The sequence below is a fragment of the Carassius carassius genome, chromosome 3 (assembly GCF_963082965.1).
Source record: "Carassius carassius chromosome 3, fCarCar2.1, whole genome shotgun sequence".
Classification (NCBI taxonomy): domain Eukaryota; kingdom Metazoa; phylum Chordata; class Actinopteri; order Cypriniformes; family Cyprinidae; genus Carassius; species Carassius carassius.
In genome coordinates, this window is record NC_081757.1 from 11650540 (window position 1) to 11677492 (window position 26953).

A 26953-nucleotide genomic window follows, 5' to 3' on the forward strand; every position below is an offset into this window, starting at 1 on the left:
ACTGATGGAACTACGAAAGAAGGAGAGACGAAATTCTTTCCTGTCAGCTGTCGCTTTAGCATAAGGAATGTCTTTGGGATAATAAACAAAATTCAGTCCAAAATTTCAATATCAGCCTTTGTAGCATACTGGACCAACAAATGAGATTATGGTTGAGGCGTGCTGAGATTTGAGGCGGTGAACTGGTTACCGTAAAGGTTAGTTCGTGATTTTGTAGTTGTTAGCGTTCCTGCTATCGTTAGCGAGTGTGTTTTGGATATATTTACAACCCAAGACAGTACATATTTTGTGTAGAATTATCACATTAATAAATATTATTCTTAAAGAAATGCGAGAGACTAGTTTAAACAAAGCAACTGGAGTTTGAGGGATTAACGTTAATTGTATGATAGAAGATTAGATGGATCGACTGTGTAACAAATTAATTGGAATTAGATTAATTATCCATATAATAAATTATTTGTAAATACATGTACTAATAATATAATAAATCAGCATTGATTCCGTTATATATTTGTTATAATTAGAACAATTAATCATATAATAAATGAATAGGAATTAGATTAAACAATTGTCTAATTCCTGTAAATTTATTATATGATACACATAAAAAAAAAAATCATATCATATAGCAAATTAATTGTAACCTGACCTGTTATTCATTCAATAAATAAATTGGAATTAGATAAATTAATCATATAGTAAATCCAAGTTAGAGTGTAAAGTCAGATAATAAATTAAATGGCATTACATGGATCAATCATATAATAAATTAGAATTAAAACAATCACTCTTATACACTGAACCATACTTAATTTATTAAACGAATCATTGTTTTAATTCTAGTTTATTATATGACTTAATGCATTTAATGAAATTAGTTGGAAAACTGATTCAGTTTATTAAAACAATGTGTTTGGTTGATCTGATTACAATTAATTTATACATTGAGCCATACTTCATTTATTAATTGGAATCAGATAAATCACGAAAAATCGCGTGATTACTTAAATGTCAGTAGATGCATTAGTCATATAATTAATTATAATTATAATAATCTGTCATATAATAGATTCATTGTATTTAAGAAATCAAAACTATAGTAAATGAAGTGCTAAAGATAATGTACAGTAAGTATATGTCTTTTTATTAATACATGTCCATCAGAACATTTGATGATATTCTCTGACGTGTAGATGTTCATCATCAGTGTCTTCATCTGTGTCTTCAGTGATTTTGGCTCTGGAAAGGCTCATCATGTGTGCAGCAGTGAAGTATAGTTCCCGGGGCCCTGCGCTCATACCCCGTATGAAGACTAAACACCGGATCTACTACATCACCCTCTTCTCTGTGGTCTTACTTGGGTTAATCGCAACTGGTATGTTCCAGTTCTGGCCTCACTCCATTGAATCCTCTGCAGAATGGAGTCTGGACCGTCGTAGTGTGCATGATGCTCCTTTGGTCAGGATACCTATGAGCAGCCCTATTCCTGAGAGAGGTGACCTGAGCTGTCGAATGCACACTTGCTTTGATGTGTATCGCTGTGGATATAATCCCAAGAATAAAATCAAGGTGATGCAAAAAGAGATAGTATAGGTTTAGATTGCATGTCTATGCATGACAGGGCTATTTTGATCTATTAATGTTGTGTGTGTATTTGTACACAGGTGTACATCTATCCTCTTCAGCGATTTGTGGACGAAGTAGGAGTGCCTATCAGCAGCACTGGCCTGTCTCGAGAATACAATGACCTGCTGAGCGCCATCTCGGACAGTGATTTCTACACTGATGATGTGAGCAGAGCATGTCTGTTCATACCCTCTATTGATGTGTTGAATCAGAACTCTCTGCGGATTCGTGAAAATGCTCAGGCACTGGCCATGCTGCCAAGGTAGATATATATCTTTCAGTATTTGCTAATTATCTTTGCCTACCTTGGCTTTACTGGTTCATTTATTATTTTTTGTTAAACTGGCAGCTCTCCACTTTCTCTTTTACAGTGTCTGGCACTCTTCTAAGCTGTTGTACAACTCATATTTTAGAAACATAAGCTCAGTATTCCTGAAGTCATAACTCACTGTTGCAAGCTACATAAATGTATTGATATGCTTTTAGGTGGGACAAAGGCATGAACCACCTGCTATTCAATATGCTTCCTGGAGGACCCCCTGATTACAATACAGCTCTGGATGTGCCCAGAGACAGGTGAGAGTAGAAATTAACAGGCACATTGCTAAATATGTCAGGCAGTCTGAATGTTCATATCATTTAGACATTCTGCACACTTCCATTCAAAAGTTTGGTGCTAGTAAGATTTTAAAATGAGATGTATTAAAATAAACAGAAGTGAAACTGTAGTTTCACTTTGATAAAAAAAAAAAAATCCTGTTTAAAATATATGCAGTTCTTTTGAACTTTCAATTCATCAAAGAAGCATAAAAACACCATGGATTCAACAAAAATATTAAGCAGAGCAAGTGTTTTCAACATTGATAATAGTAAGAAATGCTAACACTAAGTCAGCATATTGGAATGATTTCTTAAGGATCATGTAAGACTGAAAAGAATGAAATAATGGCTGCTGAAAATTCAGCTTTGCCATCACAGCTATAAAAAGCATTTTAAAGTATATATTAAAACTGGTAATAGTTACTTGAAATGTTAATATTTTACAATATTACAGGTTTACTGTATGTTTGATTACATAAGGACCTTCTTTCAAAAACAATAACAACCTGAACTTTTAAGCGGTAATGAAGATATTCTCAGATAATCTCTTTACCCTTGATACTTCACCTTTTATTTGGATATTGTGAATTCTGGCTTTGGAGTAAACTAGGAAAGATTTGATCATTCACATTGTGTGATCTTTCACATGTATTAAGGCCTAGTCCACACGGACACGGGTATTTTTATAACCGGAGTTTTTCCTCCTGCGTTTAAAAAAAAAAATCCCGTCCACGTGAAAACGCCAAAACATGCTATCAAGCGCTGTCAAGAGCATCCCACACCAGCAGGCGGCGATATAACCCAAATTGTAAAGTCACCTTGGCCAATCAGAAGCAGTAAGCAGCACACAATCTGACGTCAAACACAGTGGATAACGGCACACACTCTGACGTCGCAAGGCAAAAACCCCGGTTATACTGTCCACACGACAACACTGCAACCGGCGTTTCTGAAAATGCTCACCCTGGCCGTAGTTTTCAAAAATGTTCGGTTTCGGTGCCCTGAAACTGCGTTTTCGTGTGGACGAAAGGCCGAACCGCATAAAAAAAGTCACGGTTATAAAAATACCCGTGTCCGTGTGGACAGGGCCTAAGTATGTATTTAGTCCTTTCACAGACACCTTAGTGGCCTAGCTGTCAGTAGCTGTCAGTTTGCTCTGTATTTGCCCCAAGTGAGGGTGTTGAATTATTTTCATATTTTGAATAAAATTTAGCCTTGAAAACACTGAACATGAAAACTCCCAACAACACCCAAATGTTATTGCATGTTTGGCATCCATTCTTGTTCAGATTAATCTTAGTTAAATTGCAGTCTTTCACATAAATTGAAGACATACTGTGGTTTTTGCAGTTCCCTCAAAGTTTAAAGAACAAAGTGCCCTTGAAAACGATTTCCCTCCAGCAAAAATTGTCACTGCATGCAATGTTTAATTTCTAATGGGGATTGGATGTAATGTAGGACTGCACAATTAATCAAATTTCTAATCACAATTACAATTATGGATGCCACAATTGCATAATCGTTCAAAGCGGCAAATCAATCATTCAAAGTCCACTTACCTTATTCTGCATGCTTAAGATGCGTTTTTTACTTTATACATGTTATCTTAAGGGTTTTTCCCATTATTTTAATGTTAGTTTTAATATAACATTATGATACAATTCATATTTTAACTTTTTTATAATTTAAAGAAGAAACCAATCTAATTTATATTTGACATCTGAGGCTTAATACTATAGAAAAGCACTAAAAGCTTTTTTCAGTTAGAGTATTTTCAGCTTGTTTATTTTCATATAAAAATACAGCATGCAGTTGCATCAAACAATGGTATGAACATCATTCAGTGTAAATTTGTGATAATCCTAATTAATAATCGCAATTAGAATTTCAAGGGAATAATGGACAATTATGATTTTTGTAATAATCGCCCAGCCGTAATGTAATGTTCGCCAGTTGAGGGCAGTGTTTCTCTAGGTTTGTTATTGTGCAAGCATCAGTGTCACCTGAGAATCAATAAATGCGCTTATATCCTTTCTTATATTTTTTGGCCTCAGGATAGTTGAATTAACGTTTTTAACAAGTTTGCAAAATGGCACTCTTTTACCTCTGTAGATAAGTGCGATTGAGTTGACACTTCATGGTTGCCCACAATGACATAGAACCACAGTGCTGATAGACTGATGCCAGACTCTTCCAGAAATCCATGCTGGATTTAAGAATCTTCTTGGTGTTTCAACACAACTTGTATTGAGATAAACTGGAATCCTTGCAATGTATAATTAAAATAGACATGCATCCCAACAAATCTATTAATACATATCAATGTCCCAGAACTGTCTGTCCTATTGAGATGTCTTGTTTTTTTCTTTTCAATTGAATTTGCTAATGTGCATTTGTATCATCATCCTAGTGTGTTCCTTAGACCCAGAGATCAAAGATGCACTGAGAGCGATCATGAAAGAGAATAGCACACTACCGCCTAGAGCAGGCAGACAAACATAATCTCCTGGTATTTACTGCAACATGGGCCATGTTTCTCAGCCTATTACTTGGCTGATCTTTTGCTTTGGGTGGAAAAGGTGAGTTTATGTACTAGAAAGCCCTGAAATGATGAACACTTATCTGGAGCTGTAGAGAATTTCCTGGGCTCATCCAGCTGTGCTCCGCTTGGCGTACAGCCTCATCAGAACCAGCTGCCCATATGTGTGGGTTGAGATAAAAAGACAGTGTATGTTGCGTGGCCATATTTGCAGCTCTCCCTATACTCACTCCATTCCCTCAAACTGAGCACTGTTTGAAGTTTTATTGACGTGAAGGCAACTCTGTTAAATGCTTCAGAGTGGCATGTTCGCACATTTGTAATGTAAATCCAGATTAAGGATGTGTTTTATCTTCAGTGCCTTTTGCAGACACTCACGGCGACAGAGTTGTCATCTTCGATGTGTTTGTTTTTACAGAGCCCTGCTGGCTGGGGGAGGCTTCTCCACATGGACGTACAGGCAGGGTTACGATGTCAGCATCCCCGTGTATAGCCCTTTTTCTGCTGAGGTGGACCTTCCTGAAAGGCAACCAGGGTGAGTTCCCGCTTTTTGACATTGATTAACCAGTTTATATTTAATGACAGAAAATGACATCACATAATACTTGTTTATTTCAGGCCCCGACGCTACTTCATTCTGTCATCTCAGACTGCCATCCATCGGGAATACCGCGTGGAGCTGGAGAGGCTGAAGGAGGAGAATGGGGAGGCCCTGCTCCTCCTTGACAAATGCAGTAATCTCTCTCAGGGTTTGGCATCGGTCAGAAAGCGCTGCTATAAAGGACAGGTCTACGACTACCCACAAATTTTACAGGTTGGTATCTCCGCACGTCCCTTCGTATTGAACAACATTGAATTGACATGGAATTTTACATAGTAAATATACTAGAACATATTTTGAATGTCGCAAATATTAGAATCACATAGCGACTAAATTTGCATCATGTTTGCCACTAAGAAACTGCATGCACTGTAACATAACATATTGATCTGGCGTTTGTGTTAAATGTATTTATCATTTTGACATATTCTTTTTTCCATAACTAATCAAACCAAACTAGCTCGGACACATCATCCCTATTTTTTTTCCTTTTAGTATGTATTTATTTGTTTAATTGCTTACATTATTAACTAACATCGGATTTCAGTTTTTATTATAGACAAAACATTAGTTAGTAAATTCATAAATGATACATCATTGGCTCTGAGAGCTTGGCCCAAACATTCCTAGAGACTTTAAATATTCAACCCATCCAGAAGCATTCTTTACCACCACAACACATTTCTTCATCGGTGTGAGCAAACAAAAGAAAAGAAAATCATGCTGTTCCTGTCCACCATGCTCATCTCCCCGTCCAGCCCTGTCTAGACAGGAAGTATGCTTATCATCTGGACTGGGTGCTGCAGCACATCTGGGAGACGTTCCACAGTGAGGAGGAGCAGAGGCCAAATCCCTGTGAGAGCCATCACCCCCTTTTCATCACAAAGCCCCTCTAGACTCTGATTCTAGCACTTTTCGTTGCAACCCCTTAATTTACACCACACACCTAGATCACACTGCTGTCTGTTACAGCATAGCTGGAGAGGTCTTGGAGTGTATCCTTATTATAGATGACAAATGTGTCTCTTGTGTGTTCTGTAGGAGTCATCATTCTGTGTAGTTCTGCGAGGGGCCCGGCTCGGCCAGGCCACACTAAGTGATGTGCTGCAGGCAGGATGTGTCCCTGTCATCATGGCTGACTCCTACATTCTGCCTTTCTCTGAAGTGCTGGACTGGAAAAGGTAAAGGTCAAAATTCTGTTGTTGTCAGTCACCAGTGTTCATGGATAAAGTTTATATAGGTACTGATCACCTTATAAATATCTAATAAAGAAAAGTCATATTGAACACTTATTATAACTCCCAAAAGTCATGAGGTAACACTGAATAATAAGCAAATCAAGAGTTTATGTGCATTATTAGACATAAAAATGACCTCATTAATCAAAATGATCATATACATGTTTGAACTTTTAACATGCTGTAGCGTTTGTGGTTTGTAAGATTTTAAAAAAAATGTTTTTAATGTTTTTTTTTTAATGTAACTAAGACTAAACTTAGTAAAAAGACAGTATTATTGTGAAATATTAAAATTTATGAACTGGTTTTTACTAATGAAATAAACTGTTTTCTGTTTTAAAATGTAAAATGTTATTCAAGTGATGGCAAGGCTGAATTTTCTGCAAATTCTTCGGTGTCACATGATCCTTCAGAAATCATTCTACAATGTAAAAAAAAACATTTGTTACTATTGTCAAAGTTGCAGTATTTATTTGGTCACGTGAAATTCAAGTGCATTGAATAGTCATTTGTGTGTATGTGTATTTGCAGGGCATCTGTTGTCATTCCAGAAGAGAAGTTGCCAGAGATGTACACTATTTTGAAGAGCATCCCTCACAGACAAGTGGAGGAGATGCAGAGACAGGTTAGAATGTGATTACACTTTTGCAGTGACGGTGCATCAGCACCATCTGTCCATCATGGTGGTTGACGGGTCATTTTTACTTCTTGGGTCAACCCAAGGACTAAAAATGACTGTGAAGACTGTTATTTTGTGCAATTACTCCATCCTTTTCTGTGAAAGTTTGAACAGAATTACAAATACACTTGGAGCTATTTGTGGAAAAAACAACAACAACAACTCTGAGCCCTTTGTGACCATTAGTAAACTGTACCAAATGCTGTCGAAACCGAAGTTCAAAAGCAGCAACTGAGTCACATTCAGACTAAATGCGAGCAATCCTCTCAGGTTTAATACAGGGTGAAGCTGAGGTTAAAGAAGTGACAACCTCTCTTCTTCTCCACTAACATTCTTTTTTCCTTTCAATGGAGTGCTAGCTCTACTATGAAAATAACCGTTAGACAGGTGGGTTAATGCCAAAAACAATATTCCTGCAAGTGTGTACTTTTGATTCTCTAAAGATGAAATTTCTCCTGCCATAGTAAATCATGATGAAAGCTAATTTTAAGCATTAATGATGTATCTTTATCCAAACAAATTGTTAACCACACACTTTATTTTTTCCCCTTCAGCTTTTTCAGCTGTACACTTATGCGAAAGTGCTTAAACCACATGGAACGCATGTAAAGAGATCTTTTGGTTTCACTCTGTAATAATTATGGTCAATATATATACCCATGTGGATTACTATATGTTAGCCATAACTAATAATAATTGCATTCTGCTTCCACTGGCATGGACTTCTTGAACCGTCTCAAGTTCTTCAGCTCGATGTCGAATAGTTTGTGCGAGGAGAATGTTGTAGTTTAGTTCCACAGGTTTCTGGGTGGTGTTAGGACGTAGTGTGCAGAAACACATCTTGCACTGGAATTATGACATGGCATGAAGCCAGTGAGATATCAGCCCACACTTGAACACATCTTGATCCACTCCTTTCTTACTAGCCTATACCACCTCCAGACAGCAGAGCGATTGTATGGCTGCCATTGTACAAAAGAAGTGGTTTTTGATATATACCTTACTCGGATTAAAAAAAAAATCCTACTACTTTGTTCTTGATCTTGCCAGAAGACAACCCTCTTGAACTTTCAGTGTAGGACTGCGTAAAATGCAGATGACGCAAACAATAGGAGGCAGAAGTGTTACAGACGGTTGTGAGAAATAGATGAAGTGGATTTTCTCTGCATTTTGACCAACAGAGGGAGCAGCCAGCTACTGTACTTGATGTGTGATCGCCAAGTCTTTCAGAAAGTAGCAATTTCTGACATTTCATCAAATCGTCTCTTGTCCTTTTACTAATTGGTTGTGCCCTCTCCAGGGTTGAAAGAGTGTTAGAAATGCACGGATCTGTCGAATATGTATTGCATATATTCACATATATGTTGATTTTGCATGCATGATATGCTCAGTACTTTTGCCTAGTGGCCATTGAGTATTGTCAATATGTAGATTGATGTTATTTGTTATATTGGCAGTTATTTAGGATAGATAAGTTGAAAACATTTGCAGCAGGACAAGTATTCTCAGATTCCCATAACAAATGATTCATTTGTGAATCGCAACCATGCACACCAACCAGCGTAGTCCAGTCGATCATATATAACAAATAACTCTTATGAATCTGTTCTTTTTAGTGAGTCAGAACAAGGATGCACAAGCTGCGTTATCCAACATTTTCTTGAACTAATCAATTTTGTGAGTTATTTCTTTTTGGTGAATCTCAACGATACATTGCAATCAGTGCCAAGTCCAACCTATTTCTAAATGAATGATTCAGATGAGCTGTTTTTATTACATTTATTAATGAAGTTATCTCATCATTTTGCAATGAATTGCTTTTGCTTTTTTCTAAATATTTATTCCTCAGAAGTACTAAAGGAATCATTTATGGAACCAGAATTATTAAATTTTGGGAACTGAATCATTAATATTTTTATGATTCTCATCCACAGTTATTATAGCAATAGTTACATGTTCTATAGAATGATATCCTATAAGATAAAGGAATTATTCTTGCATGTTTAAGAGTGTAACATATGAACAACCTTAAATGTGTCAGAAGAGTAGCCAACGTACTCTTACGAGACTCCGTCTCTTCCCTCCTCATAAAAATTCTTGCAAGCGTTCAAACGGGGCGGGTTCAGCGTTTGGTGGGTGTGGTTTTCTCTCTGCCTTCTCCTGGTCGGAAAGGAAACTTTCATCACAAGCTGATTTATGGGCGGCTGCGCTCCCCTTGGGATCAGAAAGTCTTTTTGAATCCTCTTCCCCTCTCCATAAAAAGAAAAGCTGTTTTTGTGTAGTTGTATTTCTTTAAGGTTTAAGGGCCAGGCCCTTAGGGGCCGATGGAAAGGGGGGCGACTGCACTCTTCTAATGTGCAGAACTGAGTTCTGGGTTGAGTATATGACAACAAAGACAGCAACCAATGAAAAGATGTGCAGCAAGCAAAAAAAAAAACTTGCTATGCTGAGTTCAGTTCACTTGAGAGTAACTGGAATGGTCAGTGGATTCTTTGAGTTTAATGTTGCTCAAACCTCTATTTCATCCAATGACACAATAAATCAAATTTTAATTGTTGTTTTGAAAAGAAAGACCATTAGCGCTCTCTAACGTTGTTCAATAATTGGCCCAGGAAAATGTTGGAACGCCATTATTCTTATTTTTTATATTCTCCCTGGTGCCTGGTCTCATTTGACTCTTTGTAGTTAGACACTGTTTGCGGTCAGGCCAGGTAATGAGGCTGCCTCTAGCATGCCCTTGGTCGACCCTGTTAAAGGGAGCAGGGTCAAAAAGGACCAGGAAGGGTGGAGCTGGGTCACTGCGGCATTGGCGCCTCGTAGCAGGAGATAACACTGTTTTATGGGTAATTAACTCTTATGTGCTCTTCACCCCTCACTGCAGGAGCTTTGGGTTTGTTAATGTATCAGCAGTAGAAGGAAAAGAGTGTGTTCTTGTATTGACAGAATATGCATAGAGATTGTTACCTTCATATTTGGCAAATACTGATTTTTCTTAAAAACTCAGGGTTCAATTGTTACAGCTTAAAGTGGAGATGATTTTAGGTCAGCAACCAGAATTTTGTAATTACTGGTATAGGTATAGGCTGTTTTTTTCTCTAATGATATTATAAAATTATTTGTCATATTGTGCAATCCAATGTAAAAGTTTGGGTCCAGTAAAAAAAAAAATTGTAGTCTTTTATGCTCACTAAGGCTCCATTGATTTGATAAAAAAAATAAAAAAAAAAAAAAAAAAAATATATATATATTAATATATTATCACATGAATGATCATGATCACATGATCCTTAAGAAATCATTTAGATGTTGCAAGAATCATTTCATAACATTATTCTCAATGTGGAAAACAGGATTTTTTGTAAATGTTTTTGGTCAATTAAGAATTTTTTTACTGTCTTACTGTTCTGTACATTTAAAAAAAATATTAATCCATGCTAAATATAAATTTAAAACAAGTTTTAAAAAAAAAAAATTCATACTGACCCCAAACGTTTTGTACAATACATGTATAAAAATGTTTCAAAAAAATCTGTGTTAATCAGCATTATAGCAGCATTCAAGTAACATGGCAAAAGTGCGATGACATTGCAGCATGTCCCTGTGCTGGTGTGGAGTAAAATGACCTGACCTCTGCCCTTAAACTTTAGCTGTAGTCTCAGTGCCACTTGAGCGGAAAAGTTAAAAGACTGATAGTCTAAAGGGCTCATAACCGTCTGGAATGGTCCCTGCAGTCATGTCACCAGTCTTTAATGGGCTTTTTTGCCTTTGAAATTGTGTAGGGTCGTAAAGGCACAAGCAGGATTGTGGGAGTAAAGGGATGTGAGAGGCTTTATCTTATGCCTTTGGATTCATCTTTCACATGATTTTTGTGTGCTTATATATTTCTGTTTATCAGTCTGTCTCTTCTTTGCTACTCTTACTACAAATATTTGAATGCCATGCCATTTATTGTTCCCTAGGCCCGTTGGTTTTGGGAAGCCTACTTCAGCTCCATGAATGCTATTGGCATGACCACTCTGCAGATCATTAACGATCGCATCTACCCCTATGCAGCTCGTACCTACGAAGAGTGGAACAATCCTCCTGTAGTTGTAAGTACCCCCCCCCCCCTTTTTGTTAACACAATGCATTTCACAGTTTAAATTTAGGTTTCCACTTTATATTAGGTGGACTTAACTACCATGTACTTGCAATGTACTTATTGTGTTCATATTGTTCATACTGCTATTAAGGTGAGATAGGGGGATGGTTCGGGACAGGTTTGGTGATGTGGGTAGGTTTAGGGGTGGGTTAAGGTGTAAGGGATCCACAGTGTAATTATAATAAAAGTAATTACAGAAATTAAGTACAAATGTAATTACATGCAGGTGTTTTTTTTTTTATATAAGTAACAATGTAGAAACATGTATGTACACAACACTGTATTTACACAATAAGTGCATTGTACCAAATTATTAATTTAAATTTAAGTACATAGTAGTTAAAGCCACCTAATATAAAGTGGGACCAAATTGCGTTTCTCCAAACTGCCCACATGTTATTTTTGGCTGTTTCTTAGAAAATAATCAAATTTTTCTCCGATTGACTGTGGGTGTCTGTTCACAGCAAATTGAATGAAACTTGTTTCATAGTGATAAATGTATTTATCTTTAGCCCTCTATGATAATTAATACCATGTCTAATGCATATTTCATCTTTCATTGGTGACTTTTTTGAATTTGAACTCGTTGCGCATGTTTTAGTCATGGTGTGAATAGGCCTTTAATCAAAGTAAAGTGTAAAATCACTGTATCCAGTTCTTGCTGTCTTATAGGCACTGACTCTTGTGATCTGTTAAGACATTCAGTGTGTTTGCAGAAAATTAAATTCATGCCTAAATGGCATGTTAGATTAAGATACAACCTATGGACAACTTAAAGTTACAGTTAGCCTGTGCCATTTAAACATAATAGAAGAGGGCTTATACTTTTCAGCTTTTACATGCCGTCTCTAAGCAGTGACAGCAGACAGATTTGTAAAGACAACATTGCACATTGGTAGGAGCCTGACAATGCTCCAGCATCACATAAAGCACAGTTGTCTGTCTGTAAATCAGTCCTGATTTGAGCACAGATCCTATCTCATACTGTGTGCTGAAAACTGACTAATCCAACATTGTTTTTCCATTTCTCTAAATTTTGAACACAGTCAGCTAAGACCAGAAAAGGCAGAAGTGTGGAGTTCATTAGGGGTTTTGTTCGTTGTTCTTGTTGTTCTTCACCAGTTCTCAGCATCACGCTACCATTCAGATCAAATGGAGGGATCCAGACCCCCAAGAGGCTAATAGTCCTAACTCTGTTTGACTGCTAACGTTACGGGAAATATTAAATACTTTCTGAATGTTCAGTAAAAACATGCTGAGCAGAATCGGAGCAGTACATAAATCGAGTGCATTTCTTGTTCTGCTTTCCTATATCCACCGGGACATAATTGAAAGCACATTTCTCCAGCTCTGCCATGGAGACGTTGTCAGGACAGGCAGCTTTTGTGCTTGACTTCTGAGGGAACTCGCATTCGGCCTCTGCTTACCAAACGAATGCTTTATGTTCCATCATACATTTATTATGTGTGAAGAATTCTTAAAGTCACTCGTTTTTGGAATGCCTAGTCAGATTTTTAAATGCTGAAGGTTAATAGAGCTGAGAAAAAAAAAAGCTACTATTTCAGATGTGTGATTTGCAAACATGTGCTGTATGTGCCTTGCGTGTCCCAGTGATGTATTCATTTCCCATCCTATTTCTCTCTGGAATTGGAAAGAAGGCAGGCACTGTTCATCTGTTTGAAGGACGAATCTAAAGCAACGTGACCGGTGCCTGTTCCCGACAGTTCAAATCTACAGGAAGCTGCTGCCACTTAGAATGCAGCTCTTATTTTAGCCCAGTCTCTGTGATGTTAGCAATCGGTGCCCATCAGCTTCAATGAGAATCTGGAGGTAAATGTTCTGCGCACTGAGCCTTTGCAATTGAACAGGCGTCCATGCTTTCATCTGGGTTCCATTTTCGACTAATCCTAAAGCTGTACTACTATGATCCCAGCTGCAAGACTCACCAAGCCCCCTCAGCCAACATGAAACGCCATGCAATCCCTCACCATCACTCGGGTCACCTGTAACCTCTTCTTTTCACGTGTGACAAAAGAATTCTGGTGCCCAATAACAAGCTCTTCTTGAGTAATTGTGTCTAACCCGTACACTTTCGAATCCGAAATGATAATAACAGTCACGTCTTTAGGTGTGTAATTTCTCTCCGTATGATGCATTTCAAAGTATTAATGAAGAGGATTAAATGGCACTTATTGGCATCGTATTTTAAACCATTTTTTGTTTTAAGCAAATTTGCATTCACAGAAACAAGCCAAAAGTTGAGAGCCCGGTCATTTACGGCTCGTTCCAAGTAGCAGGTGAACACTGACTAACCGCGAGCAAATATTCTGGCGTTGACTGTTGGAATAAAAAATTAGTCTTGTTTTCCTGCTTATTTACTTTAACAAATCACAAAGTCTCGACATGTGCCGAACCGCACTGGAGCCTGCCCAATTAGATCAGAGCATTCAGAGCGAGCTTATATGAACCACACCCCAGTGTTCTTCTTTATTCATCTTACCACTTATATGTCACAGTGGTACTTTAATTATTTCCCCCTCTGCTTTTGGTGTCCATGTCAGGCACCTCAAAGAAATTTCCATTGGCATATAAAGTTTGTTTTTTATTAGCAGGATGGTTGACTGATGTTGTATGAAGGACGGCTGTGTCCATGGTGACAGACCGTGGCGGACGCTGTGAGAGAGCTGGTTAACCACGATTCTCTATTTGCGGGCACCTTCAGCAGCTGCTGGATAGGAGGGTGTAACGGGCCCACAGTCTTGTTGTAGACTATCAGCGCCATAGCATCTCTGCTTGGGGGTCTCATATTGTGTGGCCTTTTTAGCTTTTTTTTTTTTTTTTTAATCAAACACACGCCTTGATTAAAGGAAGTGTTATTAATACTGTTATAATGAGGAACATTTAAATGAAGGCCTCACAACAAAAGTGAGAATTTTACATGGACAAAATGAGAGATTTTGGTGGTTTCTTTTTTTTTCTTCTTTCTTTTTGAAATGAAAATAGAATTGGCTTCAGCTACAGAGTTTAGGATCTGTGCACCAGATGCAAATAATCTTTCACACTAAATCTATTCAAACCAGGTCCAAAATTATTCCTTTTGCATTGGGAGTGTTTTTTTTTTTTATTCTTCAAATTAATCTTCAAATTAAAAGTGAAGCACTCTTTAGACTTTTTTTTTATTGTTGTTGTTCAATGGATAGAAATAGAAGAGACCATGAACGGTAAAGAAAGTCTGTGTACTCAGTCTGCGTTCAGTTCTTATTCTTCAGGCCAATAAACAGCAGTCTTCATGACCGCATCAGAGGCCCTTTAAGCCCTCGCAGTATTTACTTTACAGTGTCACTTGATCTGGGCTCCAGTACGTGCATCTTTGGGAGTTTACAGGCTGTTTTAAAGCGGGCCAGGAAGATGAGCCAAGCCCCACACTGGCAGGAGACAGCCACTGACGCCGATAGCGTCCCAGCACCCCTGCTTCACCCCAGTCCTGCCAGCACTCATCTGCACCCCTGCTGCAGCAGAGTTCATTGGAGTGTGATCATAAAATTCCACTCTCGACAAAACCGCTTTGGATAAATAGCAACAAAAGAGATCCAAATTAGAATTGGAATTGTGCTGATTAATAGGTGTATCACTTTACATTAAAACACGAGCTTGCTTTGATGGTGGTCTAATGGTGGATTAACAGCCACAGTAAAACGCTTTTTATAACTACCAGAATTGTGGAAGAAGCATACAGATAAAGTAGAAATTATTTTAAATAGAAATATTAGCCAATATACAGTTCCATACCCAAGAGATGGGTTTAGATCTAATATTGAACTATTTTACAGCTCAAAGCTTGAGTATGTCCAGAAATAGTTCAGAATATTATGAAGTGAGGATTCAATGGTTCTTAGAAATATTGTGTTTGCAATAGAGATCTCTATTTTGGATCTGTGTGGATCAAGATCGCCAGTAAAAGACAGATCTAATGTTGATGGTATTTTGATGATATTAAGCATACCGATTGGTGCTGACTAGAACTAATGTTCATAACAAATGACACTGGAATCAAGTTCTCAGTTTCTGTTCTTATTTTGTAGGAAGGGAAATATTACGAGCTGTTGATGTTTTGACCAAGCTTCAGTGGATACCATGTGTTTGCATTTTATTTCAAGAAGAACACCAGGAAGTTTAACATTCTAATCAAATTCAGATACATAACAGTTAACAGGAAAAGGATGGACGGATGCCATGGAATGACAAAGAGCCTGAAGCAAGGAAGTATTTCACTTAGCTCTTAATATCTAACCACATTGTATTGGATCTTCAAGTTATTTCAAGTTGTATTCGTCTTCTGCTCTCTGCCAGATTTCACTCAGGTCAGCTAAGGAAAACATCCACTTTTTGAAATTTAGACTACCGCAAGGAATGTAGCACCTATGCACACAAAAGCCTTCTGTGGATTAAACTGCGATTAGACATTTTAAAAGACTGTCACGATAGAGATGCTTTATTAGGTCGTTTCAAGTCCAGCTGATAGCAGTTCTTTTGGTTATAGGGAATGAGATCCTGGCATTTTATTTTCGTCTGAAGGAGAAGGTTTAGGTGAATGTTTGGCACAATGAAAGGTCATGGCATGCTGCTTCAGCTGTTTGTTAACTCTGCTCTAAACTTTGTTGGTTGTGCGCTCGACATTCCATGCCACTTTTAATCACCTACCCACCAGTGCTGGTTTTTTGCATTCTCAGTAATCTTTAAATTTTATAGTCCATGCGTGTTTCCAAATAAAGCCATGTTTTGGCTGGGGCTGCTGTTTATCTTAATGCAAATTTTGTCATTAAATAAGTCATGGAAAGTCTTTGCATTTGTTGTACACTGAATTGAGTTTCCCACTGACTTATTTAAATTGTTTGTTTTTTATCTCAACAGAAATGGACAAGTGTGAACAGTCCACTTTTCCTTCCTCTTATACCGCCACGTTTACCAGGGTTCACGGCTGTGGTCTTGACCTATGATCGAATCGAAAGTCTCTTTAGGGTCATCACTGAGATCTCCAAGGTGCCCAGCTTGGCCAAACTACTGGTGGTGTGGAACAACCAGAACAAGAGCCCCCCTGAAGGTTAGTGTCACATTGTAGGATTGCACTATATATCTCTACTATATGTCATTTTAAATGCTGTTTTCACTTGGTTTTTATTTTGTGTTTATGTAACTCTTGTGTTTTTGCCGTGAAGGTAGCCTTAGATGCTGACAAGGCAATAAAAATAAATAGCTACTACTACTACGATATATGTATTATATTATTATTATTTATTTATTTTTTTTAAGAGTTTTTGGGGGGTACTATGTATCGGCTGTTGGATAAATATGTATCCGCTAATATTTTATGTCTAATTGTGTATGCTCATCTTCCCTATTTTTACCTTTAGATGACTTTCATCATTATGTAACCTTCATTTAAAGTTAATCTTTGAAACACCTGCTTATTAATGCTGTTAAATGTTGACTTTAGATCCATGCCTAGAATCACTTTTAGCATTTAAAATGACTGCTTTTAGTTTGTATTGTATTATATTTATTTTAAACAGTATGAAATATAGAGAAACATTCAGTTTTAATATCAGCCATTTATTTGTTACTGGCCATAGCATGAAGATAATTCTTGACATAAAATTGTTATTGACATCTGCCAGAACTTCAATAACATTGCCGGTCTCGATCAGGATAATAAAACGTATTTCATTTGACTAAATGTATTTGTTTGGTTAGCAAATTGTTGAATTTTAAAAGAGATTGTGACTAAATCTACACTGTTGTCCTGACAGCTTCAGTTATTAAAGAATGAAAATGTGACACTCATATGAAATGCAGTTGTGTGCGGCTTTCACAAAAGACATGAAACCCCTCATATGGAGCAGATGAATGATAAGCCAGCGAGTTGCCAAATCATGTTCCTCTTGAGGTTGGAGAATTGAAAGCATGATGTGCCTTGGTCTGTGGCCAAACCTCTCTGGTTTATCTTACGATATGGAGTGAGAACCCAAATGTTTGTTACTGCCCCTGGCATATAGATGCATGTGTGGAGATGGCAGAAATTTGGCTTTTCTTATTGACCATCTATGAGCTGTTAATATCTGTGCATCCTATTACTCCTGACTAGACAAATTAAGTGTGTTTAATTCACTGTGATATATGACCTGTTTTCACCAGACGTCCACCCTTAAACTTTATTGTCAAACCAAAAGGATCGTTTCCATAACGGTCTCGCTTTCCTGCAGCTCTGGTCAAATTTATGGCCCACTACACTACAAAATAAGCTGATATTAGTAGTTATTTATTGTGGCTCTGCCTCTAATGATACAAAGGCGATTAGGTATTCGTTTGTTTATGAAGTCCCTTGGAAAAAACGGAATAGGGAATTAAATATATCCTCTACATAGATTTAAGGAATGCCATTATGAAGGGAAATACTTTGAAGTAGACTAATGATTCATTGTTGCCTTTGATTAGAGGCATCGGTGAAGCCGGGCTCAAGCTTTTGTGACCCATTAGAATTAATAAGGTCTGTTCACGGGTCAACCTGGAGCTCAGGCCGTGATGAGGATGGATTTCCTCCACACCCTTTTCCATCACTGATTATGTTTGTTTATTTCAAACAGCTTTAGCAGCCCAAGTCTTGACTGTTTGTCATTTTAATGAGCTGCTGGCAACTTCTGACAATAGGACAGTGTTTAGGGAGGAGGGGAGGAGAACTTTTATATGGTGGTGTCACAGGGGATATAATTTCCTAAAGGTCTTTTAAAATGTACCTACATACAGCGGGTAAAATAAGTATTGAACACATAATCATTTTTCTCAGTAGATATATTTCTAAATGTGCTGTTGACATGAAATTTTCACCAGATGTCAGAAACAAGCGAAGTAATCCATACATACAAAGAAAGCAGAACAAATAAGTTCAGGAATTTAGTTCTGTGTGGTAAAGTAGAATGACACAGGGAAAAAGTATTGAACACAAATAGAAGATAGGGAGGTGTCAGTGAAAATGTATTTAAGTTGGTTCAGTCTCAACTGATGGCCTATAAAAAGGTGTCTCATGTCCAGCGTCGCACAAGAAACATTTTATGATGGGTAAAAGCAAAGAACTTTCTCAAGACCTTCACAACCTTATTGTTGCAAAACATACTGCTGGCATTGGTCACAGAAGGATTTCTATACTTCTGAATGTTCCAGTGAGCACTGTTGGGGCCATAATCCAGAAGTGGAAAGAACATTATTTCACAACAAACCAGCCACGACCAGGTGCTCCTCGCAAGATTTCTGACAGAGCAGTAAAAATAATTATCAGAAGAGTTTTCTAAGAAACAAGGACCACTTGTGGAGTTCTTCAGAAAGTGATGCACTCAACCGGCATGGCCTGTATGCACGCTCACCACGCAAGGCTCTGTTGCTGAAGAAAAAGCATGTTGAAGACAAAAATGTTACTCTTTGGATGCCATAATACACACCATGTTTGGATGTCAAATGGCACTGCACATCACTCCAGAACATCATGGTGTAGCACTGGCAAAATTCATATAATTTAATTCAAGACATTCGAGACAATGATCCCAAAACACAGCCAAGGAAACACTCATTTGGTTACAGAAAAAGAAAGTAAAGCTGCTAGAATGCCCCAGCCAATCACCTGTCTTGAATACAATAGAATATCAATAGAACGAACTGCAGATCAGAGTTCATGGAAGAGGCCCACAGAACCTTCAAGATTTGAAGACTGTTTGTGTGAAAGAATGGGCCAAAATCACACCTGAGCAATGCATACGACTAGTTTCTCAATACAGGAGGCATCTTGAAGCTGTCATTAAAGACAGGCTTTTGTACAAACTATTAATTTCAGTAAGCATGTTCAATACTTTTTCCCTGGGTCATTCCATTTTTTTACACAAAACTTAATTTCTGAACTTATTTGTATCGTTTTATTTGAATGTATGGATTGCTTGGGTTGTTACAGACATCTGGTGAAAATTTAATGTCAACAGTGCCTTTAGAAATATATTAACTGAGAAAAATGGTGATGTGTTCAATACTTATTTTACCCGCTGTAAAGTACAGCCCAAGTGAAATTTCAGTACAGGGCAAGGAAGTGATTACAGACCATTAAAATCTTTCTCGCAAGTTGTTTGACGCAGCCGAGATTCCTGCTAGTTCTTATGGTGCGTATTTATGATGTGTTAATGTCTAAGTTTGTGCATTGTGGTGCTCTGGATTATGCCAGTTAGTTTTAGTTGTTAAAATGTTACTTATCTTTGTAGTCCATCTTGACCACGTTTATTTCAGTTTTTGTTGAACCCTCAATGCCAGGCTTGGATGTGGTGACAGTATCAGTTTACTTGCCTGTGAAAATCTGGCTCTTCTTTCCGCATTTGTCTGAGGCCATGGAGGTTTTCCGGCAGCTAGGAAATACTTTTCTTTTTTCCTTTCATAGTTTGTTGTGTCATCTTGTGGAAGTACACTGTAGGCTGAATTGCATCGACCTAACGGAGATGAGCTCATTCCAGATCTTCTAAGATTTCCAGGGTCTATACCCTAGCTTTGGGGTAGCGGTGTAATTGCTGACTTCCCCCAGTTTAAGGGTCTCTGTGTTTGAGTTCCAGTAGACTTTCTCTCCTCAGTTTTATGAGGTGACACTGTGTGTGCCATCTGTCTTCTGCGTGCTCTGAACTCCTCCCAAGCTCTTACACAACTGAAAATAAAGAGCGTTGTCTCTTCTGCCCTGAGAAGAATGTAAGTGTGGTCAGATTCATATGTGCTTTTACTCCGTGATGTGTTTAGATTTATCCACCCACGTTCTCTTTTCCACAGTTGCTGCCATCTTTCATAGTTTTTCATCTTCTCTGAAACTAACAGTGTATTATTATTATTATTATTAGCTCACTGTTTTCTTTTTCTCCTTCTCTCTGTAACAGAGTCGCTCTGGCCCAAAGTCGCAGTACCTCTTAAAGTGTTGCGCACCAAAGAAAACAAGCTCAGCAATCGCTTCTTCCCTTTTGATGAGATCGAAACAGAAGCTGTCCTGGCCATTGATGATGACATCATCATGTTGACCTCAGATGAGCTGCAGTTTGGATATGAGGTAGTAAAAGCACTGTTTCCCTGTTTGTGTCCTACTACTTACTACAAAATATATGTACATAGTACACTGATGAAGCTTTAGTATATACGGGTAGCTTGAAGTTAGTCTCTACTTCTGTATTGGGTCTTGCATCTAGGTGCAAACCAGTCGTCTTACATAGCACAAATGCTTTTCAAAGGTTTGGGACTAGTAAGATTTATTTATTTATTTATTTATTTTTTTAAGAAATGAATGCCTTTTTTCCAGCAGGGTTGCATTCAGTTGATCGAAAATGACAGTAAAACAAATAATGTTACAAAAGATTTCCATTTCAAGTAAATGCTGTTCTTTGAGCTTTCAGTTCATCAAGGAATCCTGAAAAAAAAGTATACCAGTTTCCACAAAAAATATCGAGCAGCTGTTTTCAACATTGATAATAAATTTTTCTTGACCTTAAAATGAGCCAACGTAGTATGATTTCTGAAGGATCAAGTGACACTGAAGACTGCATTAATAATGACTGCTGAAAATTCAGCTTTTAAATCACAAAATTACATATTAAAATATTTTTGAATGGTAAACAGTTATTTGAAATTATTGTTTACTGAATATTTGATGATGTAAATTAAGCCTTTCCAAGCAAAAACACAAAACAAAAAAACTGGATGATGAAATATATACTGACCCCAAAGTTTTGAAATGTAGTATACTTTCATTTTGGTTGCACTAATTATAATTCAGGAAACTAGTTTGATTTCAGATTGAGCTATTACTGCATTCAGGGAGAAATGAATACATTTTGCCCTATATACTTAGAGCTTGTTTTTGAGCATTTGATGCTTTCTTTGGAACCTGGTTATTTTCCTTCCTTAGTTTGGTTTGTGTAGGAACAAAACAGACAGACTGCAGGTCTGTAAATGGTAGTATACTTAGTCTGCATGTGACTTACAGATTATCGCACTGGATGAACAGCTTTTATCTTAATAGTTAAATGGATTCGATTGAAGTAGTTGCCTAAATTCACAGTATTTCCAGGGATTGTATCTGGAATAACTATGGATTAATTGTCTTCCCCACATGCACAATGATGATAGAGCAGAACTGTGATCCCAGTACCTCTTTGGGTCACTCCTACTTAAAAGTTGAGCTTACATGCAGTGCAGGATTTTCAAACCATCCTCTTGCCTAAATCTGTGCTCGGCATCTCAAAGCATTCCTTACGGTTGAAGTCTCTATTATTATTTTTTTTATATATATATAATTAAATTTTTTCACATATGAAGTATGACAGGACAACCAATGCTATCTATGGCTACAGGCTTGCCTTCAACTCACCTGCAGGCATTTATACACTATTGAGAGAATGAAGTGTAATTTATGGATAATTGTATGAAATGGAAGACAGCTTTAGACATGGCTGCATGGCTAAACACTAGCTGCTTTTGCTACTTGGGAATGACATTCAAGAATTTCTACATCATATTCTGTGGTAGGCCTGTCTGTAATTTTGGGGATTAACAAGCCGTTAGACCTAAACTTCATTGATTTAACCCTAGATATTCAAGGTTTGCCACCCTTTGAAGTCAGTATTATCTAAAACGACTCTAATTGTTGAACAGTTGACTGATCCTTTATGGTCTTAAATTTTGTGATTGGTTTATATGATGTCTCAAATTTGTTCTGTGTGTAGGTGTGGCGTGAGTTTCCAGATAGGCTGGTTGGATATCCTGGACGGCTCCACTTATGGGACCACGAAATGGGCAAGTGGAAATATGAGTCTGAGTGGACTAATGAAGTGTCAATGGTCTTGACTGGTGCTGCATTCTATCATAAGGTACAGCACAAATCCTTCATAGACTCCATTACTTCTGCCAAAATCTTGTCATGTCCCTGTCCTCGCTTTATGTTGTCCCTCAGAGATCAATAGGGGTTTTTGTCATTTGTGATTCAAAACCCTCAATTAAGGTCATTCTTTTCATCAAAATGGTTTATGTTTCCTTTCCAGTACTTCAACTATCTCTACACATATAAAATGCCCGGAGACATTAAGAACTGGGTGGATGCTCATATGAACTGTGAAGATATTGCCATGAATTTCCTTGTGGCCAACATCACTGGCAAAGCCCCAATAAAGGTAACATAACCTCAGAATATGATTGTGTTCTGATAGTGCCTGTTTGTTTTGGTTCTGCAACTACTTTGGAGGAAATCAAATGGGCCATATCATGGAAAGACAGATTTATTAATTTTTTTTTTTGCTTTTCTGAAATAAGAGTACACAAAGCTCCATCTTTAGCCCACCCAAATCACTAATGGAAATGAATATCAAAAGCCAAAACCTTTACGGTATTGTTACAGTGTTTCCTTCATACAGTATATTCCCATTCAAAACCGTGATCCATTTTTCCTGGATTCTTTGATAAATGGTATGCTCACAGCATGTATTTGAAATGGAACTCTTTTGTTGTAACATTATAAATGTCTTTATTTTCAGTTTAGCAATTTAATGTGTCCTTGCTGAATAAAAATAAAAATTTCTTTCAAAAACAAATATTACTTATTCCAAACTTTTGAACTGCAGTGCCATTCTTTTTACAATGAGGAAACCAAAATCCCATCACATTTATTAAGACTGCAAGCTCACAACTCGCATATTACTTTTTTGCCGTAGCACTTGGGATTCAGTAGCAGTCTAGTGCCATCATGAAAAAGTAGTGCAGGAAACATTGTAAGCAAATCAACACCGTTAATAATATTGCAAACTATTAGGGCTTTCATTTGAAGAATTGGACAGGCTGACAAATCTGGAGGCAAAAAGTAATATTAAAAAATCAATGTGGGCACTCCCTAAAAGAATGTGTGGATTCTGACAGTGTTCCCTGGAGCTCTGTCTCTGATCAGCTTTCACCTTTCTCCTAAAGCCTTTATATTCTGTTGTCTACAGTGACTCTGTCCAGGTGCTCTTCAGACTGTAAAGTCCTGGCCTTAACCTCTGTTATCTGGATGTCACTGTCTGCCTCTCTCCTGGACATTCTGTTTTTCTAAGCTCACTGGGGCACATTCATTCTGCAGTCAGTTACGCTGTGAACCTTCTCCCCTCTCTCCTCCACATCCCCACATCACCCACACCTCCTAGTGCCCTAACCCCTTGCTCTCACTGTGGATAGTGTCAGTCATTTGTGTGTGTTGTTGAAGGAGGGATGGGGCACAGGGGTTGTACATCATTTGTCTAATGAGTGCGGCAGATAGGGTCGTTTAGCTAGGCCATTGGCATGAACTGCTCTCTCATTACATCTGACTTATATGACCTGTCATCAAGTCATCTCCTCCCACTCAGCTCCCAAACACACACATACACACACTTTACAGAAGCCCATCATTGCAGTCCCAGCTCATTATTAAACAATCTTATCAATGCTGTCAGATTCTGTTGTTTTTTAATATAAGGAGTGTGTCATGATTTCTCAGCATTAATTTTGTTAAATACAGATGCATGCAGGTCAGACAGTTTTATTTTTTGTGGTCAGAACAGATAAAACACTTGTTGAGTTTTATGCACTGAAATACATTGTATCTTTTAGGACAGTGATTTCAACTCCAGTCCTCCTTGGGAACCAACTCTGAGAATGTTTTTGATGTCACCATATTCTGATTAATTAGAACACTAGGTGTTTTAATTAGTGAGGCATCTAAAACTTTCTGCTAGGTGGGTCACCAGGCTGTTGTTGAGAAACATTGTTGTAGGGTATAACAGACTAACTCATGAGTATTTATAGAAAGGAAATTGGTCAGACCAAAAATATTTTTTACAGTGTTATGAGACAATGATTTTTATAAGGACAAACTTTGAAGGACTTGTTTTGCAAGATGGACACAGAAAACAATTCCACAATAAAATGGACAGTTTGAGAACTGAGACTTATTTTGAGATTGAAACAGAAGAGATTAAACGATCACATACATCACATTTGTTTTTCTCTCTTTCTCTAGGTTACTCCTCGGAAGAAATTCAAATGCCCGGAGTGTACAGCGATTGACGGGTTGTCCCTAGACCAGACGCACATGGTGGAGAGGTACAGTATAAACAGGGATTCCCTTTAGGTGGGCAGAGGGGGCTCTGGCAGCATTCTTGGCATCTGAAACACATTGTGAGTTTAACCAACAATTGGCTCATTGTAGCGCAGTAGAAGATACTTTCCTGTGCTCTCAGATCAAAACATTCAGATTCACTGGACCTTACGAAAAACGTTCCTTCTCAAAGAACTGTGACTTTCCTCTCTGTCAGAGGCTCACCACAAATCATTGATTCATTCTGTGTTTCAATTCATGTATGAACCATGCGAAGCATTCATCAGAAAGGCTTGAATTGATTTTCCTTGAAAATCACAACCGTTTCCTCATCCGCTGAAGCATAATCAGTCTTGATGATTGGTTTCATACTTCCAAGCTGTGTTTGAGGCATTAAAGCAGCCAAGCAGCCTGCGAGAGAGTGTTTGACCTTGAAGTGAATATGGAGTGGTAGCAGCCAATCAGGGGCTCCGTTGACTGCTGAACCCTTCCCGGGGTCACACTTGTTTAGATTGATGAAGGGGTTCCTGCCTCTGGTTATGATCTCTCTCGATACATTTCCTGTCATAAGTGCAAGGTCCTGGGAATGCCAGGCATTTTGAAAACATCTGATCCCTGTTTTACATTGTGCATGCACTTCATGAATCTGATGCTTCTACAAAATGCTAGTTGTGCCATGAATTGCCATTTTTTGGAAGACAAATTTTCCAACACTGGCATCAGATCCATGTTTCCCTTTTTCCTTCACTTTTTCACCCTCTTTCTTTTTTCTTTCCAGGTCTGAGTGCATAAACAAGTTCGCCTCTGTGTTTGCCACCATGCCTCTGAAGGTTGTCGAGCACCGTGCCGATCCAGTACTCTATAAAGACGACTTCCCAGAGAAACTCAAAAGTTTCCCCAACATTGGTAGTCTGTGACACTACCACTGCTCTTTCCCACCACTTTTATCTCTCAAACAGGCTATGGGCACTCCAGGATTTCTCTTTCTCGCTCCGTATCTGACCTAATGACTTATGAGGAGTGCCGTTCCACTTGTGGTGTAATGGGAAATTATGCACTGTATAACTTATTATCATGTTTTCACTCTTGAGGACGAATTGCTAAAACGGGACGATACATCAAGTCTGATGAGGACAGGTCAGAGCTTGGCTTGGTCTTAAACCTTCCTTGTGGTTGACACTATAGCCTTGTGAGGAAAGTAAACGCATACAGATGAATCACAGCCAACAGTGGAGGATATATATTAATGTAATTTTACATTTATAGTCTAACTTGTTTTTTATTTTAAAGATATGCATAATGCTGAACAAATTGTAGCATGACTTGAACTGAGTATCTAAGATGTTGAGTTGGGGCCGTTAGTTTGTACATGAGATATTGTTTTGCACAGTCACTGTTAGTGATTTTAATACTAAAGTTTGAGTTATATCAGTTTGACATTTCGTTTTATATTCAGTTGCTGACTTTTTGAAAGTTGCTGGAGAAAAAAGTATTTTATATAAATGTTCCCTAATTAGTTCAACTCTTATGTCTGCATAATTAAAGCTTATTTTGGGTATTACTAGATATTAAAAGACACTATTTGCAGAGTTATATATTGTACAGTTGATAACAGTATGGTTAAATGCCATGAAATTGCAAAGAACTCATTCATGCAATTCTTGTCACATTTCTTTTTGATATCTTAATTTCTTTGAATTGGTTTGTGGTTTATTTGTTTTTTACATTAAGAAGTATTATATGTAATAAACAGTGTGGAAACATTTAGAGATGTGCATTTTGGTCATTCTGACTGTGAAAGTAAATTTTTTTTTAAATGTTGGTCTCTGTGAACATGCTTTTTTGACCTTTGCATCTTGCTTGTTTTTCAAGCATCTTGCAATGTAAGTGTGGCATTTATTACTCATTCACGATGCTTTACAAGTTGTCATCCTTTTGTGACCTAAAATCCGAGAATGAATGAGGTGCCATTTCGGCACATTTTAGAATAGTTGTTGCTGGAGTTTGATTGGTGTGAAATGTTCTGAGGTTTTCACGTTCATTGTTGTGTTTTCATTCCTGTCACTTCTGAGTATTCTCATTCCTAATTTGATGGTATGTTGACTTAGTGCAGATTTTGGATGAATTGTCGTCTTTTTTTCCAGCTGCCTCTGTTGTATGGGCCCAGAAGCAGATGTTTGAGCGCTTTGAGTGATTTAGGTTCAGAAGCCTGCACGTCTGAGATAAATTCATTTCATCTCCATGGGGAGTGAACTTGTGAAGAGAAATCTATTCCTGTTCTGACTCTTCCTGCATGAAGAAAGTGAAAATCTGGTAAGGAAATTTCAGCAACATGTTAAGTATTGGAAATGTCACTGAATGACC

General features: G+C 37.8%; 1 protein-coding gene across 1 annotated transcript; it reads left to right on the forward strand.

Annotated features, from left to right (window-relative positions):
* On the forward strand, nt 1-26356 carry LOC132119368 (exostosin-2-like). The gene is made up of 15 exons (XM_059529248.1): nt 1-197; nt 1232-1572; nt 1668-1891; nt 2116-2205; nt 5187-5303; nt 5387-5582; nt 6411-6550; nt 7139-7232; nt 11246-11377; nt 16339-16528; nt 20376-20542; nt 22212-22355; nt 22527-22655; nt 24512-24594; nt 25368-26356. The coding sequence occupies exons 2-15, from the start codon at nt 1258-1260 to the stop codon at nt 25504-25506; spliced, it is 2160 nt and encodes a 719-aa protein (XP_059385231.1). The 5' UTR covers nt 1-197; nt 1232-1257; the 3' UTR covers nt 25507-26356.
* Nucleotides 26357-26953: the final 597 nt, after the last annotated feature.